Source organism: Aythya ferina, assembly GCF_964211825.1.
Source record: "Aythya ferina genome assembly, chromosome: 3".
Lineage (NCBI taxonomy): Eukaryota > Metazoa > Chordata > Aves > Anseriformes > Anatidae > Aythya > Aythya ferina.
Genome location: NC_140298.1, coordinates 33,699,050 through 33,712,229, shown reverse-complemented (window position 1 = coordinate 33,712,229; position 13,180 = coordinate 33,699,050). Strand labels below are relative to the sequence as shown.

The following is a 13,180-nucleotide window of genomic DNA, read 5'->3' as shown; positions in this document are numbered from 1 at the left end:
AGTTTGAGGTAACCAGAGTATTTTCCTGCTACTCCTCTTCAACAGTAATGCCTGTTCCAAGGTCAGGATATTTCATAAGTGTTTCAGGGAGCCCTCTTCTCTCTGACATTCTAGAGAGCATATATTTAGAAAATAAACTTTCAACAGCCCATATATTTTCTAACATTAAAAGGACAAGAAGAAAATTCAAGATGTAATAGCTTCTTCACAGGAACAACCTTACATTAAGGCTTTAAGAAAGGTACCTGGCCTACAGATCACATATTTTTCCCCTGTGCTACCATTCAAACCTGCCAGAATGCACTACTTTCTTAGAATAGCATCACCATTCATGCACCTTTTTAATGTTATATTTCTTCAGTGGAAGATATGATTGTACCTACTAAATTACCATTATGATAGCCACTGCTAACACAGGCTTAAAGAGCTGGGATGTCTTTTATCAACTCCTGCATACAACAGTCTTTCAAATAAATTTAAAATAGTCAAACTGCTTAAAGCAATCAAAACATGAAGCAAGCAAGGTCATAAAAATGAGACAATCTGGGTTTTCTAAAAAAATTCTAAGGTAACTAGGAGAAAGACACATCTCAGGGGTTGCACCGAGGAAGGCTAATGCACAAATGGGTTTATATTTTCCATCTTAAACAAAATAAACATAGAAACAAGAAATACATACAAATAGCCAAAGAAATACTACAGATGAGAAAAGCTTTCTTCATCCTCCTCTCATTGATGTAATGGTAAAAGCTTTCCAACTAAAAGCTAAGTCAAAAGCATACACCTCTGAAAAATTAATTTCATTGACAATTTTGTATTATTTCACATAGGCGATAGGATGAGGCAAGACTTGCTCAGTCTTAGGGACGCATTATCTGCTGTGAGGGCAATACAAGACACAGCTCAACAGCAACGTTCTGTAAACAATTGACCTAAGCACTTCCTTCTGTCTGTGGCTGACTACAGATGCTGCTCTCCTACCATGCCAATGGAACATTTCGCTCATTCAGCTAGCAGTACTTCTGAAGAGGCCAAAATTCCTCTCTGGTACCAACAAGAACTAAATACCTTTTAGAAGTCACTGCTAATAACTTCTGGATGTGCTGCTTCAAAATTCTACAACTCCTTATGCAAAAGCCTGAAAGGGAACAAACCAAAGATGCTATATGAAAAGGGCACAAGCTAAGGAATTCTGGAAGATTTAATCTTCTCCATCGCTACCCAACAGAAAATGAGTAACATCATCTGAACAAACAAGCCAGCAGTTTAGCTTATGATGCATGTAAGCACTTAAAGCTGATATGACCCATAACCCACTCTTTGTTAACTTTAGTGCCAGAGAGTCCTAGGATGACTGGAGCTGACAAAAAGTTCAAGAGGAAAACCCACGTTGGCATGTTTTTCCGATATACCTCTCCTGTTAGGTGGTGGGAATGACCAAGTTCTCAAATAGCTTGTGCCATTTCCTCTGCTGGCTGAAGTAAGGGGACCTAGTGTACACATTTAAGACACTCCATTCACTCAGGGAAGAGCAGCAATGCACTCAAACATATATACCACACTAACCAGGAGGTCACAAGTGATCGTGGTAACCTGGGTTTTATGTCAACTACCTAGCGTAACACCAGCTTGCTCTTCCACAATCCAAATTTCGTTTTAGAGATTAAGCTTCTGTACATTCATTTAAAAAATAGAGTCCTTCCAAACGCTGCTACTTTTCAGCTATTACGGCCTCTTCACAGCATCTCTCCTTCCAGATGTCCAATCCATTCATCCAGCAGTAGTAAACCAAATAGCATGAGGTTGGTTCTTGGCAGCACACAGGCAAACCAGTCCAAAGTTAGTGTTTAGATAATGCAGTTGCTTTCACCATGGTAAGAATCCTCCTCAGAGTCTTCACTGTCACAGCTGCTCACCGACAAGATGGGGTAGATGGAAGGAATGACGCTGTTGTCATTGTCCTCGGCTGGGTTCACCAACACCTTCCATTTCTCTGCATTCAAAACAGATACAAAAATTAGCACCAACCACTGTACCCACAAATGTTGCTACATTACTAGTTTTCTTTGAGTCTTATAGCCTCCCACTGTCAGTTTATATTAGATCCTTCAAGCTACAGGGCATAAGTATTTTTCATTTCAACTTTCATTATTAAATAACTATTTTTTTATTTGTTTTCATTTTCCCATATGCCTCTTTCTGTTATAGCACGTATGAGAAGGAGGCATTCTGCATCCCTTCAGTGGCCCACAATTGGCAGAAGGCAGCAGCTAGCTGTTACAGCACATTGCCAGGTAAGAAAGGAAGAAGCAACAAAACAAGGTAAGGAGCTCTCAGTAAGTAATAGCAGTGAACAGCCATTACTTCTTGAGGGACACTGAAGGCCCCACAAAAACCTCCACACATTTAAGAGCAGTAAACTGGTGTCCCAGTATAAAGGTTTAATTAGTATAAAGGTTTATGATCTGACAAGGCTTCCCAAATGCTACCCGAATCATTATTTCCATGTTAGCAGATTCCTTCTCAGGATTTCATATTTAATTAGACATATGGCTAATCTGGATAGTAATGTTTCCATCACTGAATAAGATGACCACACAAAGCAATTCTTCCTTTCTCCTGAAGGGTGTCATGGCAAATCCACATGACTTCCTGCAACTGATCATTTTATATAGTTACAGCATCTATCACACGTGAAGGTACACTACGGGACAATTTTCCACCATATGGAAATGAAGTGTGCTCCAACAAAGGCAACACTTCATCCAATCACTACTCGGTAGCTGATGAGGCACTTCAGTCGTGCTACAGCACACTCTGCAGATGTGCACATAACGCAAGAGTGGTGTCAGCTTTGCAGAGGTGAAAGCAAATCACAAAGCCATGCTGGACAGCCTCCAAGCAGCACAGCACTTCCTGAGAGAATCAGGCTAACATGGTGAAACAGGTGGCGATTTCAGGTTAGAATTAACCCTGCTTAGCGATGTCATTCTATGTCACCATGGAGGATCTGAAATATTTCGAAAACACCTCTCATTATGAAGGACTTCAAAAGACTCAACACTTTGCAAAAGAAAGGATCATGCACTTACGGCTACAATGGCAAATCAGGACAATTACTTAAGGGAACACAGCAACAGAAATTCATTAAGGGGTAGCAAGAAAGAAAAGACTTCCATGTTTTGGCACCTAGATACCAATGTCAAGTGCTCTAGAAATAAGATTGGAAGGGGGCAGCAGAATAGGAATACTCCTATACTGGAATTTTACCTACAGCCCTTACTGTCATGCACAGACTTTTAGCTACAACTAGACACAAGGTTTTGCGCTAAGGCCACAGAGGTAAACTCTGTAAGAACAACTATGGGAAAGCAGCTGCCATTTCAGCCACATGCCAACATTCTCTTCAGAGATTCCTGTGGAAGTCTAGCACATGGAAGAGAATTCAGTTTCTCGTGAAGCATTGCTCTCCTGAGTTTCTGCAATGGGGTAGTCAATAGTTTGATCAAAAGGTGCCTGGTAAATTTGCCAAGGCCCACTCTGTGTAGTTTCGCTTTTCTTTAGTGATGTCTTTGAAACAGAACAACCTATCTTATGGTTAAGTCTTGCAGCTGGACTGTGCAATTCGTACTGAAGTCTTTTTCCAAGCTTTTTATTCTGTTCTACTGCGCAATAAAGCTGGTTATGCAACATATCTTAAAATCATTTCCCCATCTCAAATGTTGCTGATTCTGCCAATAATGAATATTTATCCTCATTCACAATAGGAAGTCATTTTCCAGTATTTCTGCTGCATTCTCTGAGCATCCCCTTAGTATATAGGTGCCAAAGAAAGGTGTAGAAAATAGGTGAAATGAGAGATTGTACTCATCATGCCACATCCACCCACCTCTCACCTTTCCGCTCTCTGATCAGGGACAGGCGATGCTCTTTCATTTCCACGTCCAGGTTTTCTACCATCCTATCAATGCAGTTATCCAGCACCAGAGAGCGCGTCTTTGACTTGATCTCCTGCCTGCAGATCGGGCACTCCACTTTACGTTTTGTCCACTCATTGATACAGTAGGAGCAGAAACTGTGCGCACAGTTCAGAGTGACTGCCTGCGGAATTTAAGGGAAGGATACTTCTCAGGGCGTGCTCGCTCACACAAGCATTGCAAAATTAAAATAACATCAAGGTCACAAAAATTTTAGATGAACACTTCTTATAAGGTAAGCGTGGGGAGGAAGCACAAGGGCCCTTCCTTGACCTTTTACAGGGGTCGCACATAAAATAACATTCTTATGCCAGAGTACAGACAGGTTTTAAGAGTTGGTTAGCGTGTTCACAGTAAATCACAGCAAGTCTGTAGCTACAGCAGAGACAGAGAGAATGAATAAATTTATTTGAAAGGGTCAAATTATGGAAAAAAATCAGGTACTATGAAATAGTAACTTCAATTACTGAAATCAGAAACTGAAATTTTAGCTAGCTCTTAAGTCATTATAAGAAGGCTAGCAGCAGTCTTCCTGTAGTAGAACTGAACGTAAGGCAACTGAAATTCTAGCACAATATGAACAGAAATTGGTATTTCAGACATAGCACAGGCAGCAGTCAACATATAAACTTTATTTGATTAAATAAAGCTGGCCAACTTCTCAGAAGTTTTTATCTGAACAATATAAATGATTCAGAACTTGATTAACACTGCATCCTCCCTTCCTTTACTAACCTCTTCCTGTATCTAACCCTGAAGCTGTCCAATCCTAGTCAACTTAAAGCAAGGTCCACTACAAAATGACTTCTCCAAGCCTGTATGTACCTTAAGATTAAGCATTCATCTCTATGCAGGTAGAGACATTAAGGCTGAACCTGCTGTCCAGCAGAACATTAAGGCAGACAGAATGGGATTCTGGACCAACCCTTACCACAAGTCACCTGTTGGGTCTGTTAAACTGAAGAAGAAAAGAAAAAAAGCTCGACTACTGCTTTAGCAGAGCTAGTGAAAGCTTCTCAACTCTGTTCTCTGCTGGCAAAGCCACACTGGCTTAAACATACCTCAATGAAGTGTTCAGAACAGATTGTGCACTGCAGCTCATTCTCCAACACGTCATTCATCTGATTCAACACTTCCTCTTTTTGGGCTCTCACCTTTTCCTTCTCTTCCTGTCGGAAAAACAAATATGGTCACTTACTAACAAGGTTTTACTCAATATAATATTGGTGGGAAGTGTGTGTGTGTGGGGGGGTGGGAATGTAGTACAGGTAGAAACCCCTTTGTGACATGAGTTTGGCTTAAGTTAACAGAATGATTCTTTTGATGCCTGAGCCAAAAACCCAACAGACAAAATACCTCAAATATTAAAAAAATAAATGTGAGAATGTAAAACAGTTACTTGCATTTTTGTTTTGTTTGCAGTTAATTAGGCTCCTACCTGTTCCATCTTCTAAAAACAACAGAAATTCTTCCAGCTGAAGCTATACATTAAACAACAGTTGCAAAGATGCCCAAAATAAACAGAAACAAAGCCAGCAGCCAGAGTTATGAAACATCATAATATCTATAGGTAAGACACAGCACAGGATCCCTTAATTATCTTCCACTCATCTCCTTGTGACATGGGCAGAAAGAAACATGGCTTATCACATGAATTATTAAAATGTCACGTTTCGGTCCTACACCCCTTGTAGGATGGCAGGAACACACTGCAGTTTTACTTAAACTGAAACGTTTAACTGAAAAATGAAGCACCCACTTCTTTTTTTCCTTAAATGAAGGACGGAATGGGTCTACTTCTCCTGCACACCACATAATTCAAGTGCCCTGTTTTCTGAATGACTGGGAAAGATCTGGTAATGACTCTTCAATAGTACTTTATGAACAAGGCAGAGTATCTTCCCATGCACCCTCCACATATAAGAGACAACACAGTCAAGGCAAACATTAAATAAACCATTTCTGCTGCTGCAGCATCTCGTTTCGCTTATGGAAAGCTCAATTTTATTCCTTACCTTGGTTTCTTCCAGTTCTTTATTCTTGGCTCGAATTATCTCTTCGAAATCTTTTTTATTACGGCTCAGTTCTTCCATCAAAGCGTGATGCTGTAATGACACCATCCCAGAAATAAAACCGTCATTATAAACTACCCTATTAAATATACATGGCTTTAACCATGAGGTTCAGCATACTCATTTCTCCCGTCTTCTCCTAGAAGAGCAAACGTGCCTATATGAGCTGGGGCATTAAGTTAAGGCAGTTTACACAGAACCATAGAACAGCTTGGGTTATTAGAAGGACCTTGTTCCAACCCCCCTGCCATGGGCAGGGACACCTCCCACCAGACCAGGTTGCCCAAAGCCCCATCCAGCCTGGCCTTGAGCAATTCCAGGGATGGGGCATCCACAGCTTCTCCGGGCAGCCTGTGCCAGTGCCTCACTACCCTCTGAGTGAAGAATTTCCCCCTAACTTTAACCTAAATCTCCCCTCTTTTAGTTTAAAACCATTCCTCCTTGTCCTATCGCTATCTGTCCAAGCATAAAGTTTCTCTCCACCTTTCATAAGACCCCTACCGACCTCCACCTGGACACAGAGCCAGTGACCACCACTCTCCAGGTGCAACCTTCAAGCCAACTCCTTATCCACTGAATGATCCACCCATCAAATCCGTATCTCCCCAATTTGGAGATCAGGATGTCATGTAAAACTGTGTCAAAGGCCCTACAGAAGTCCAGGCAGATACATCAGTCGGTCTTCCTCTATCAACTGACGCAGTCACCATCACAGAAGGCCCAGTTTGCCATCTGAAGCTGTCTCAGATCACCTCCTAGTCTTGCTTGTGCCTTGACATTGCTTCCAGGAAGATCCGTTCCATTATCTTTCCAGGCACAGAGGTGAGGCTCACTGGTTTGTAATTCCCTGGCTCCTCCTTTCTACCCATTTTAAAAATGAGAGTGATGTTTCCCTTTTTCCAGTCACCAGGGACTTCACCTGACTGCCACAAACTTCAAACTGGAAGGTGCTGTCAGTCATTTATGACCTTCCTGGTGTCATAGCACCTCTCATCCCCTCTCCCAGGTTACTCTTTTTCTGCGTACCATGAGTCAACTCCCTCTTTGCAGTGACACAAACGACATGTAAACTCCTACAGTTTTACAAAATAGAAGCAAGCAGCACTGAACAAGATATATATACACATGCCATGCAATCGTGAATGAGGAGAGAAAGGCTTAAAGTGTACAGCAAATGAGCTCATGCTGTTCACAATAAAACTCACCGTAGAACACAGAAGTAAAAATGAAAATTTGACAGTAGATGGCACGTAAGAGGCATTGCCAGTGCCACTACAGAATGATCCTGCCCACCAGACAGCAGGATAGGAACTTCTCTGATTTTTTTTTTCTTCTAGTTAAAACTGTCAAAGCAGCTTTCCCAGAACAGGTACCCAGCAGAAAGACCTCACAAAACAGCCCACCAACTTATGGAACAAATTCAACGAATTCATTACAGCTACTGAATGCTTTCAGTGAGCACACTTGTGTGTTATCAGCTGGCAAACAGCTACTCCCAAGAAGGGAAGCCTGTCACTTACTAACAGCAAATTGCTCTGTAGAAGATGCAGACCACCTGATCTGCACTTGAGCCACAGTCCTAGTCTTCCACCAAGAGGCCACAGCAATAAGAAAGATTTAAATGTATGAGTTACACAGCAAGACCTAACTTAGACTTGTAACTACTTGCCTCTTGCAGGACCTGGGTCAGCTGCTCCTTCAGATTCTCTTCTCCGTGTTGCCACTTTACTCCCTGAGAAAAAACAAAAAGACATTTTTGCTGGAAGGAAAATACTGGGGGAAGTAAGAAATACTCAAAGAAAGCATGGGAATAAAAATGACTCTTTTGCACATTCCCTTAGAGAATATACTGAAAGAAACAGCACTGATTTTAGGTGAAAGCTGAGAAGGCTCACTCTCGTGCTTCATAAGCACTACTGAAATTAGAGCTACCATTTACTGCGAAGAGTTAAAATGAAGGTATCATTTACAGTTACATACTTGGAACTCCTCCATGTTATTCCAGATCCAAAGGCACTGGAATGTTCACAGAAGCCAAGAGGTCAGCAACAGCTTAAACATGAGAAAAAGCTGCACCTCTATCTCTGAATGCATTTAGAGAGGTTAAACATATCTACAGCTTCAGCTGAACTGCTCTTTGTGCCTAAGCACACAGCTTCAGACCTCCTGTATTTCTATTACAGATGTTCCTCCTTTAGCAGCAGACTTTAAAGAAAGTAACTGATAAATTATGAAAGTAACCCCAGATGAATTCCTACTTCCTTTAAACCAGATTTCAAGTAAACACAAGCAGAAAGGTAGGCTTGTAGCTTCTTAGCTTAAAAAAAAGTTATCAGCACACACGTACTCCTTGAAGGAACTTGCAGTTCCAATAAAGGTTTTTTTGTTTTGTTTGTAAGTAAGAAAAACATCCCCTTCCTCAAACTCTGAATTAAGAGGTAAAGGAATATGATAAAGCTCTTGGAAAGGGAATAGATTTCCCATGTGGATTTAGCATTGATTCTGAAACAGCCATATACCAGAGAAATTCCCTCTTAAGGTGAATAATTTTCAACTTGTCCTCCTTGTAGCCACAGATGAGGCAGAGATTTTTGATTTTGTATTTAAAAAAAAAGTTTGTTTTTAAATTAAAAAAAAGCTTTTTTAACCTGCTGTTGTTTTTTTTTGTTTGTTTGTTTTTAATTTCGCATCTTTTCCGTTTGTAACCCAATCCTTTGTCTCTCACGTTCTTTTGGTACACATTCCTAATAGTAAAATACTTCTGTAACAGTTTACACCGGATTAATTGTTTGGAACATTGTTTCTGTTGTTATTTTTGTATTGTTCAAGATCTTTTGTGTAGTGCAAGATCAAGATCAGTGTCATATTAGGCGTTCTACGAAACCCAAAGCACTCAGACAAAAAAGATCACCGCCATCATACCTCTAGATTCTGCTGCTCTTTGGAGAATGTCTTCTCCAGCTCTTCCATCTGCTGTTGATGCTGCTCTTGTTCTGTGCACAGCTGCTCCTGCAATTCCTGCAGCTCCTGTTCCATTGCTAGGATTGACTTCTGAGCAGCCTTCCTGCGCTTTTGCTTTGCGTTCAGAACTGCTGTCTGTTTATCCTGCACTTTCACTTTTAACTCCTTTATATCTCCTAGAGTTTTCCTCAGCTTTTCCAGGCCACTCCACGACTGAGAAAGAACAGAGCCCTTCTGGTCCTTTGGTGCGACAGACACAGCTTTCTCGGCTTGCACAGGACTGCTACGCACTGGACCACCGTCCTCCTCACTTGAGCCAGGAGAAGGCAGCTCGACATCCATCTTCTCTGCCAACTCCTTTACCTCTTCTACCCTTCCACATGGTTTCCCCAAAGGTTCACTGTCACAGGACACTCTGTCTCTTTTGGATCTGGAATTTGAAGGGCCTTCTGATCCAGATGTCTCTGATTCCTCCAAACTAAATTTACGTTTAGTTCTTGAACTCTTAGCTTTCCCCAGGTCATTCCTTTGGGCTAAATAGGGTCTGATTTTCTCCCACTCCTCTTTAATTACTTCATACTCATATTCGGCAGTCTCTCTGTTTTCCAAAGGCACTCCCAACTGGATACGGTCTCCTTCAGTGATAGGATAGGTCTTTGAAGGATCCAGGCGCTGTTTATTAAGCCACACTCCATTCAGACTCTGCAAACGAACAAAGAATCGGCAAGATTCAATATGCAAGGTTCAACATACAAAGCCATCTGCAAGTTATTTCTGGCAACTGTAAACATATCCAGTCTTTGCAGTACTGCAATAGAAACGAGCTAACTCTTGAAATAAGCATTGCAACATCCAATTTATTGCCTCAGTGTCCTGTTTATTACGGTTACTGTGTTATAATATTTACCTTGCATTATTACTACATTACAGATTTTTACTTACAAGCACTAAGAACAATACTAATATATGTACTTGTGCAGACAGAAAAGAATGAAGCCGAAGGGAAAGAAACTACCCAAAAGCTTCAGAGGTGATACAAACTATCCAACAGAAAAGATTCCGCAACACTGGAAAGTCCTATGTTCTTGTTGATGTAACTATTTTTGACAATGAATGATACCTGAAATCCAAGAAGAAACTAGAAAGTAAAAATGAGCATAGCTTGCACTGCTGAATGCAAGGGGGGAAAAAAAAAAAAAGAAAAAAAAACAGTTCTCCATACATAAAAGATGAATATAAACAAGAGGGAAAATTGTCTTCAAGAGCTGATGTTCCCATCGGGAGGTTTTTTTTCTGCTTGTTTGTTTCTTTCTTTAATTAGGCACTAGCTCCAAAAATGGTTTTGAAAGACAGAGAAACTGAACTGTGCTCAAGATGAACTGCAGAATCATTAGGAACTGAGATATCCCAGGGATTGAATAAAACAACTTGACAAAATGGTAGCAGTGATAACACAGAAGGCGTTAATAGTTGATCTGCCACTGATGTTTTCAATCATACAAACACTAAGTTCTAAAGATGATACAGTTACTGCAATAGAGTTTTGTTTAAGAGTAGTATAATTTCAGTGGTAGCCACTCTATTTCTTTCTGCAGTATCTGTCATTGACCCAAACATCCTTCAAGTCTGTATGACGTATTGAAAACTTGTTGTTCTACATTAAGTTGCAGATTCTGCATTTTTCAGCATGAATGAGAAAGAGCAAAGATCACGTTTCAGAAGAGATCGCTACTGAAGTCAAAGTGAGACCTAACAAAAGACTGCTCTCAACACTTTATTCTGTGTTCTAATCAGCTGAGGAGGAGTTTAGCAGCAATGCATTTGATGATCACACAAAATATGATTTTTTCCAACAGCAGATTTTCATTGCAGTTTATTATAATAAAAGCAATTTTGTCACTGCAATGAAGAACATCAGTTTACCATTTTATTAGCTACACAAGAATGTTACCTTTCTGAATGCTGCCAAAAATCATAGTTGTTTCCTTTCTTTTCCTTTAAAAAACAGCAACACAAAACAGGTTCACAGACAGCAAAGTGCCTGTGTGGGACTGTAATTGTCTGAAAAATGCTATACCAAGACAAGCCTACATACACAAAGCACTAAGGTCTGCATCCCAACTGCAGCAGACTGAAGCTTCCTTCTACAGGCGTACAACAGGTAAGACATGCTCCTATGGACCATCCATCACACTTATATTATAGTCAAAGACCATACATTGTTCGAACCCAAACAGGGCATTGTTTATAGGCAAAGTGAAAGTACAAGGTCTTTGGTCAGCCTCTGTACCTTGTTATCCTTGACAGTCCACTGCCCTTCTGCATTTTGCTGGAAAACACAGTGGTTACGAGAGATCATCAAGGGACAGGTTTTTGACACCAGCTGGTACGTGAGATCTAGTCCTCGGCCGATAGTCACCTAAGAATAAAGTCATTGAAATTAAAATCAGCAGCAACATGGTAAATTCAGATCATATGGTTTCAGTTTAAGTACAGCACAAATCTATCTGGATTAGCATCTTATAGGCATTTCCCAAGAATTTAGGATAATGTTGGGTGGCGTTTTTTTGCAATTAAATTTAAGAGTAATTAGAAAATGGAAGCCTATACAAAAATTTGAAGCAGTCTCTTTCTCTCATGTTGACAAAAATTTGATTGCTCTTAAGCAGGTTACAGCCTTGGTTTCATGGAAATTTTCCTCAGCAGTAAAGCTGCTCTAAGCAGCTCTCACTCCATCCATACCCCACCTTATTCATGACCTAACTGAACAATACTTCTTCAAACCAGTACAATCGTATGGACCTCAAGGTTATTTCTTACCCTCTTCTTCAGCTAGCAGCACCTGTTCAACTCTCTGTAACCAGGAAAGACACAGGAAAAAAGGGCCCAGAAAACTGGCATCGAAAAAATGCATATGTAATTGTTGCCTTAAAGCATGGTACTTTTGTAAATCACACCATCATCTCAAGGCCCAGAAACTACACTACATGCAGTTCATAGCCAGCAGTGAAAGTGATCTTAATAACCCGATTAGAACCCAACAGCATCTTCTGAAAGGAGATATAATTTAATGGTACAGTTTCACAGTATCTTATTAAATCTGATCTATTTGCAGGCTGCCATTTAAAGCACGGCTCTGTTCTCCCTCTCTCCGCTGCCTGCTTTGCATGATCTGATTATTGCACTCATTTCTATTATTCATCTGCACGCTGCACAAGTTTCCAGCCAGCTTTCCATGGAGTTGGACAACCGTGTGGCTCCAATGCAACAAGAGCATGTAGCCAAAGAAGCAGGCCAAAACACCTTTTGGCAGAAGCCCACAAGTTAAACCAGATGCACTGGTTTCACTGGTCTAAAAGTGCACTCTTTATACCTCAAGTGAAGGCTGCAATCCCGACTCACTGGCATCACGCCTTCCACTTTCAATGACGGCAAGGCGTTGTGCTGCAGGAAGGCCCATTCCCTGCACATTACCTGAGCGGGTCTCGTCCAAGAGAGGCAGTGACACCGTGACACCAGGCGGGCAACAAGCAGAGCCAGCTCAGCCAAGAGTCCCCGCTCAACTAACCGAGTCCCCACGGGTTCCCTAATTCAGGTCCATAGCTGAGCACACCTGCACAACGCCTGGCTCCAGAGCAATAAAGCTAGAGCAATAAAGCTGTGCACTTGCTCCAAGAGCTTCCTAGAGGTAAAAGGGGCGTTAAGAGGGGTTCCCTTCGCAAGGCAGAGCCCAAAGGTGCCCGGTGCAGCACGGACCCACAGCACTGATGGGGGCGGTGGGTGTTTGTGCAGCTCCCCCTCCACAGCCGGCTCGCTGGCTGAGCTGCAGGGCAAGGGTGCAAGGACCCCCCTGGGCTTCCCAATTAGAAAAACACCAACACCTGAAGAGAGCAATGAGAGCCATAACAAACCGACCCCAACACCCCCCCACCACGCCACCAGCCCCCTAGAAACCCCCCCCCCCAAACCCCATTTCCCCCCCCCGTTTCCCACCAGCGGCACCCCGGGGCTGCTTGCGGGCCTCCCCCCGGCTGACCTGCGTGCCGGCCTCCAGCAGCAGCCACCCGCCGCTGGCCCCCAGCCGCCTGAGGCACCATGCCCGCCGCGCCGCCATGCCTCCTCCTCCTCCCCGCCTCCCCCTGCCCCCTTCCCCCTGCCATGGCGCCCTTC

At 42.0% G+C, this 13,180-nt stretch overlaps 1 protein-coding gene across 4 annotated transcripts; it reads right to left on the bottom strand.

The window, feature by feature from the left end:
• Positions 1-607: 607 nt before the first annotated feature.
• On the bottom strand, positions 608-13,143 carry RNF8 (ring finger protein 8). Of its 4 annotated transcripts, none has more exons than XM_084514120.1 (8): positions 13,047-13,143; positions 11,301-11,429; positions 8,972-9,712; positions 7,719-7,781; positions 5,993-6,082; positions 5,039-5,146; positions 3,890-4,101; positions 608-1,993 (listed from the first exon to the last, which is right to left on the bottom strand). In XM_084514120.1, the coding sequence occupies exons 1-8, from the start codon at positions 13,122-13,124 to the stop codon at positions 1,954-1,956; spliced, it is 1,461 nt and encodes a 486-aa protein (XP_084370246.1). In that variant the 5' UTR covers positions 13,125-13,143; the 3' UTR covers positions 608-1,953. The 4 variants fall into 4 exon arrangements, with proteins under 4 accessions (XP_084370246.1, XP_084370244.1, XP_084370245.1 ...); XM_084514118.1 differs by having other exon boundaries at positions 3,897-4,101; XM_084514119.1 differs by lacking the exon at positions 13,047-13,143 and adding an exon at positions 12,384-12,492.
• Positions 13,144-13,180: the final 37 nt, after the last annotated feature.

Excerpts from the sequence above, each read along its gene's own strand:
- RNF8 (XM_084514117.1), bottom strand. The coding sequence starts at position 12,470 with ATGGGCCTTCCTGCAGCACAACGCCTTGCCGTCATTGAAAGTGGAAGG. Across the intron at positions 7,782-8,971 it reads AAGAGCAGCAGAATCTAGAG|GGAGTAAAGTGGCAACACGG; the intron begins GTATGATGGCGG and ends GTTTTTTCTCAG. Across the intron at positions 6,083-7,718 it reads TGACCCAGGTCCTGCAAGAG|CATCACGCTTTGATGGAAGA; the intron begins GCAAGTAGTTAC and ends GTGTCATTACAG.